This window comes from Tigriopus californicus, chromosome 8 (assembly GCF_007210705.1).
Source record: "Tigriopus californicus strain San Diego chromosome 8, Tcal_SD_v2.1, whole genome shotgun sequence".
NCBI lineage: Eukaryota > Metazoa > Arthropoda > Copepoda > Harpacticoida > Harpacticidae > Tigriopus > Tigriopus californicus.
In genome coordinates, this window is record NC_081447.1 from 6,098,111 (window position 1) to 6,102,777 (window position 4,667).

Sequence of the window (4,667 nt, forward strand, 5' to 3'; positions counted from 1 at the left end):
ATTTATAGCATCGGATTCGCCAGGATTTTGAAAAGGGAAGCTTTATGACCCTTTCTGAAGCCGATTGGTTAATTTTGGGATACTTCGCCACGTCCGCTTTGCCGGCCGAGTTATTTATTCAGTGTGACACGCCAGCAAACTTGAATGCGGGCTCAGCATACGGTGATACGGCCCTAGGAGTATTACTAACCATGTCATGTTTGCCCAAGTTCGAGATACAACCATACGATTTCTTTGAAAGCCCTTCCAACCAAACTCCGGCTGTACATTCGGCAACCGAAGCTCGCATTTGGACCGGACTACAGAATCATCGAGACAAATTGACGGTGCTATTCAAGCAATTTCTTAAGGCCAGTGATAAGGCCAAGCATTTATTATTGGAATGGATTGGTAATTGCCTTAAAGCCAATGTTGGGCGTGGTAAATTATGGACATCAGCAGTCGGAGGCCTTTTAGGCAATGATTATGTGTCTGATGGCTTTGCGCTAAATCTTGGCGGTGTTCTCCTCCGGTTGTGTGAGCCATTTGTTAGTGGTGTGAAAAATCCTCGGATTTTGAAAATTCGGCCCAATTACACTGCGACCCAAGTTCAAAACGACCCAAGTGTGCACATGAAAGGACTACATGAAGAAACCACACTCGTTCCCAACTCCGAGGAATCTTTAAACCCTATGATTGACCAAGAAGCGAGCATGAACTTCATTTCGGATATCTTCTTCTTGACGCAAAAATGTCTGAACGTTGGCTTTCGAGTGGCTCAAGAGAAGTTTATGAAGTTGAATCAAGAATTGAACCGCCATCAAACTCTCTACCGAGAAGTGATAGGCTCTAACCGAGAGGCTGTAGAGACTATCCAAAAACGTATGAATGTCATTATGACAAGATATTTGAGCATCAAGGCGGCGCTCTTGGAGCCCAATACCCTAAAAGCTCATATGGATTTGACCACGGCTACAAGCGCATTTCTCGTTCAAGTGGCCATGAGCGAGGGCCAGCTGATCAACTCGGAAAAGTTCATTCCTTTATCATTCCCACTACCAAAACACATTCCTTTGGGGTTGAAATTCATTCCGGAGTTTGTGATGGAAAACATTTGCGAACACATGCTTTATGTCAAAAGGTTCAACCCGTATCATTTCGAGGAGGCCGGTTATGAGAACCTCTATTCTACTCTCGAGTTGATCCTTGCATTCACGGGATCGCCCACTTGGACCAAAAACCCGCATCTGCGGGCGCGTTTGGCCGAATGTTTGGATTGTCTTTTGCCTCATCATGCCTTACAAGAAAAAAATCTAGGGAATTCGATGGCTTGTGGATCTTTCCATAGACAACAAGTTTTTATGGCACATCCGCTGAGATTACAAATTGTGCCTACCTTATTGCATGTGTTCGTGTCCATAGAAACGACGGGACAAGCTGTGCAATTCGAGGAGAAGTTTTCATACCGACGTCCCATGTACGATGTGATCAAGTACCTCTGGGACATGGAAGAGTATCGAGACATGTGAGTTTGCTCGAGGAAGATTTTACATTCCCTGTAGTTTGTTTGTATGATGCGTGATCATTATTTTAGGTTTGTTTCCTTGGCCAAATCCGCCGAAGAGCATATTGACGACGAGGAAGCACCTCTGTTCCTACGATTTATGAACTTGCTCATCAACGACGCGATATTCCTCTTGGATGAGGGTTTGGATTTGATGAAACAAATTCAAGAGATGCAATCCAAGCGTGCAGAATGGCAATCATTACCTGCAAATGAGCGAGGTCAATCGGAAGCTCAATATCGTCATGTTGGCCGAATGGCTCGATATCAAAACATCATGGGAATGGAGACCATTGAGATGCTGGAGAGATTGTCCAGTCACATCAAGGCCATTTTCACGCATCCTTCTATGGTGGATCGTTTAGGGGGCATGCTAAATTATTTCCTTAAAAATCTGGTGGGTCCCGATCGGAAGAAGTTCAAAGTGGATAAAGTTGAAGAATACGACTTCAGGTAAATCATTTTTGCTGCTAAGAATGTGGTTAGAAGCTTGAGGGACAATGAGATCGAGAGGTACGCCAAAATCAGCTCTATTTGTTCCAATATCCATGTCAAACTCTGAACATTTTTGGAAGGGGCGCGCATGATTTATTGTCTCAATCATGACAATTGGAGACACGTGATTCTTTCTTCCAACACTTCTTGCAACTTGACAGTACATCATGGACGACTTCGCGCAAAGTCGAAGTCATTCTCATGAGCCCATCGAAAGACCCCTGGAAAAGTGCACGATCAAGATCTCCTCCAGTAACAATCAACCCTTAATGGGCTTTTCCCTATTTGGAGTTCATCAATTTCTATCCTAAGGAAAGTACTCACTCACTCTTTGACCCAAAACTGCACACTTCGCGTCACGCGTTCTCGTTTTAAGTCTCTTAAAGTTTCCAAAACGTGTTGGTCTGATCCATATTGGTTTGCGTGAGTCACACTTATTCGTCTTACTTCTTGCAGGGAGGTTTCAATCGCATGGTTTTCATATTTGATCAAAATCTCTCTCTGAGATCTTTTAGTAGCGCCTGAGTGAGTTGTCTGTCCATCCGTCCATCTATCTATCTATCGAACATCATTTTGTGCTCTGGAAATTTCTTTGTTGCAAAATCTCTCAATGAGAACATTGTTCAAACCTGCTGAGCAGCCGTTTCTGTACTGAGCAATTCAGAAGGTACTCAGCACATGTAGCACTGCGTTCATTGTCAAATACCGGAGTCTTGGTGTTGGCTGGCCATTGGCAAGCTAGCGGATCCTACGAAGGGAGGTAGGAAGGGGGAGCAGTGCCTTGGATGAAGTGGCCACTCGAGGTGACATCTAATCTGGAACATTTGGTGAAAATATGACGACAATTACCTTCACAACGTCCAGGGGAGGTTAGAAATCGGGAGTTTCTCCAAATTTGGAAACGTTCTCGACCAGTTGCTTTTTCCCAAGGAAACAAGTGATTTGCCAATTTAGCAAGCCTCTTCGCTACGAATGAACGGAGTTGAGGCACTTTGCTGCCAACAGCATGTGCTCTACCCTTGGGTGGGAATTGTGCAACCATTGCCTCATTCTCATCCATGGGAAGTACCCCGGAGGGATGGTGAATTCATAAATACTTGTTTTCCACTTATTCATTCATGGTTAGTATTGAATAACTAGAACGAATGGATTCCAAAGCTCAAAGTTTCATTCCTGTAAATGTGTATACCTATGTGAGTGTGCATGCTCTGCCGTAAAATGAAGGAATATTGGCTTTGATGGCGAATGGAGCCGACTGAAAGAACGACCGATTTGAAAACGGGGAGGAAGAGGAGGAGAAGAGCGACGACCATGATGTTTAAACATGGGTGAGACTTCCTGCCGGTCGAATCAACCTCGGCAACGACCCACTATTCCGCATGTAGTGTGATGGCTTGACGCTTGGTAAGCTCTCTCAAGCAAAGGAGTACTGCGTCCTGTCTGTCCATGGTGGTCGCTCGATCAACTCGGCTCTTATTTACATTTTAGGATTTTCACTCAAAAATTTTGACAGACGCCGATTTATGTATACAGCTTCACGATATCACCATAAAATTCAGGGAAATTGCCTCTCTCTCTCTCTCTCTCCAGTGCCCCGCACGACGAACGAGTCGCCTATCCAAAGCCTACCGGAATGGCCTGGCTTGTGTATCATTCGAACATAACGCACTGAATCACGTTCACTTGAAAAGAAGCAAAAAAAAAAAATATCTCGCTCTGAAAACTTGAAAAGAAATGGTTTATGGCTCTTATCAAATGCCATGAATCATGGCTAGAAGAAGTACCTTTGTGCTCTTGCGTAGGTAGGTCTTGAGCTCTTTCAATCGTGAGGTATAGTATATTGGATGTAGTACTGCATATTGGTACGATTGCGTGGTGACCAGAAATATGTGGCTTCAGGAATGCTCCATCCTCTCTCCACAGCAGTTAGCGCCGTTTTTTGACAGTAAACATATAGATAGACTCGAAGTGAGTGAGGGAGGGCTTAGCGGCTTGTGCTGTGAGCTCGAGATGTCGTGGTGAGTCACAATTATCCGTGTTTTATGGTTTTCTTTATCTTTTAGACCGGCTGATATTGTCACCACCATCTGCAAAACCTACATCAATCTCAAAGATTGTGAAGTGTTTCTGGCTGCGGTGTCTGCAGATGGTCGCTCTTATTCGCCTGACCTTTTCAAGCAAGCCGAAGGCGTTCTGTTGAAGATTGGCAAAATGGATATGATCGCTGACCTCCAGGAGATTGATACCTCCGTTTGCAACTTAGCAGCCTCTCAAAAAGCCGACGATGAATTGTTTGCCGATGCTCCGGATCACTTTCTGGATCCCATCATGTCGATTCTAATGAACGATCCGGTCAAGCTTCCCGACTCCGGGCAGATCGTGGACCGACAAACCATCGCTCGACATTTGTTGTCTGACCAAAGCGACCCGTTCAACCGGATGCCTCTGACGCTGGACAAAGTGATTCCACAGACGGAATTGAAACAAGAGATTCAGAATTGGGTGGCAACCAAGAGAAAAACAACAACGTCATCCTGAAGGTGAAGGACAATCTTGTAAACTCTCGACCGATAAAATTGCATTTTCAGTTAGTGTTGAAATATTAAAGGCAACGTTATTCAATGGGAAA

General features: G+C 44.5%; 1 protein-coding gene across 1 annotated transcript in view; it reads left to right on the forward strand.

The window, feature by feature from the left end:
* Positions 1-4,667, forward strand: part of LOC131884822 (ubiquitin conjugation factor E4 A-like) — a 5,602-nt gene extending 935 nt beyond the window's left edge. Inside the window, exons 2-4 of the mRNA XM_059232707.1 lie at positions 9-1,504; positions 1,574-1,996; positions 4,102-4,667. Coding sequence (XP_059088690.1) covers positions 9-1,504; positions 1,574-1,996; positions 4,102-4,576 — 2,394 coding nt within the window. The 3' untranslated portion in view covers positions 4,577-4,667. The remainder of the gene's footprint in view (positions 1-8; positions 1,505-1,573; positions 1,997-4,101) is intronic.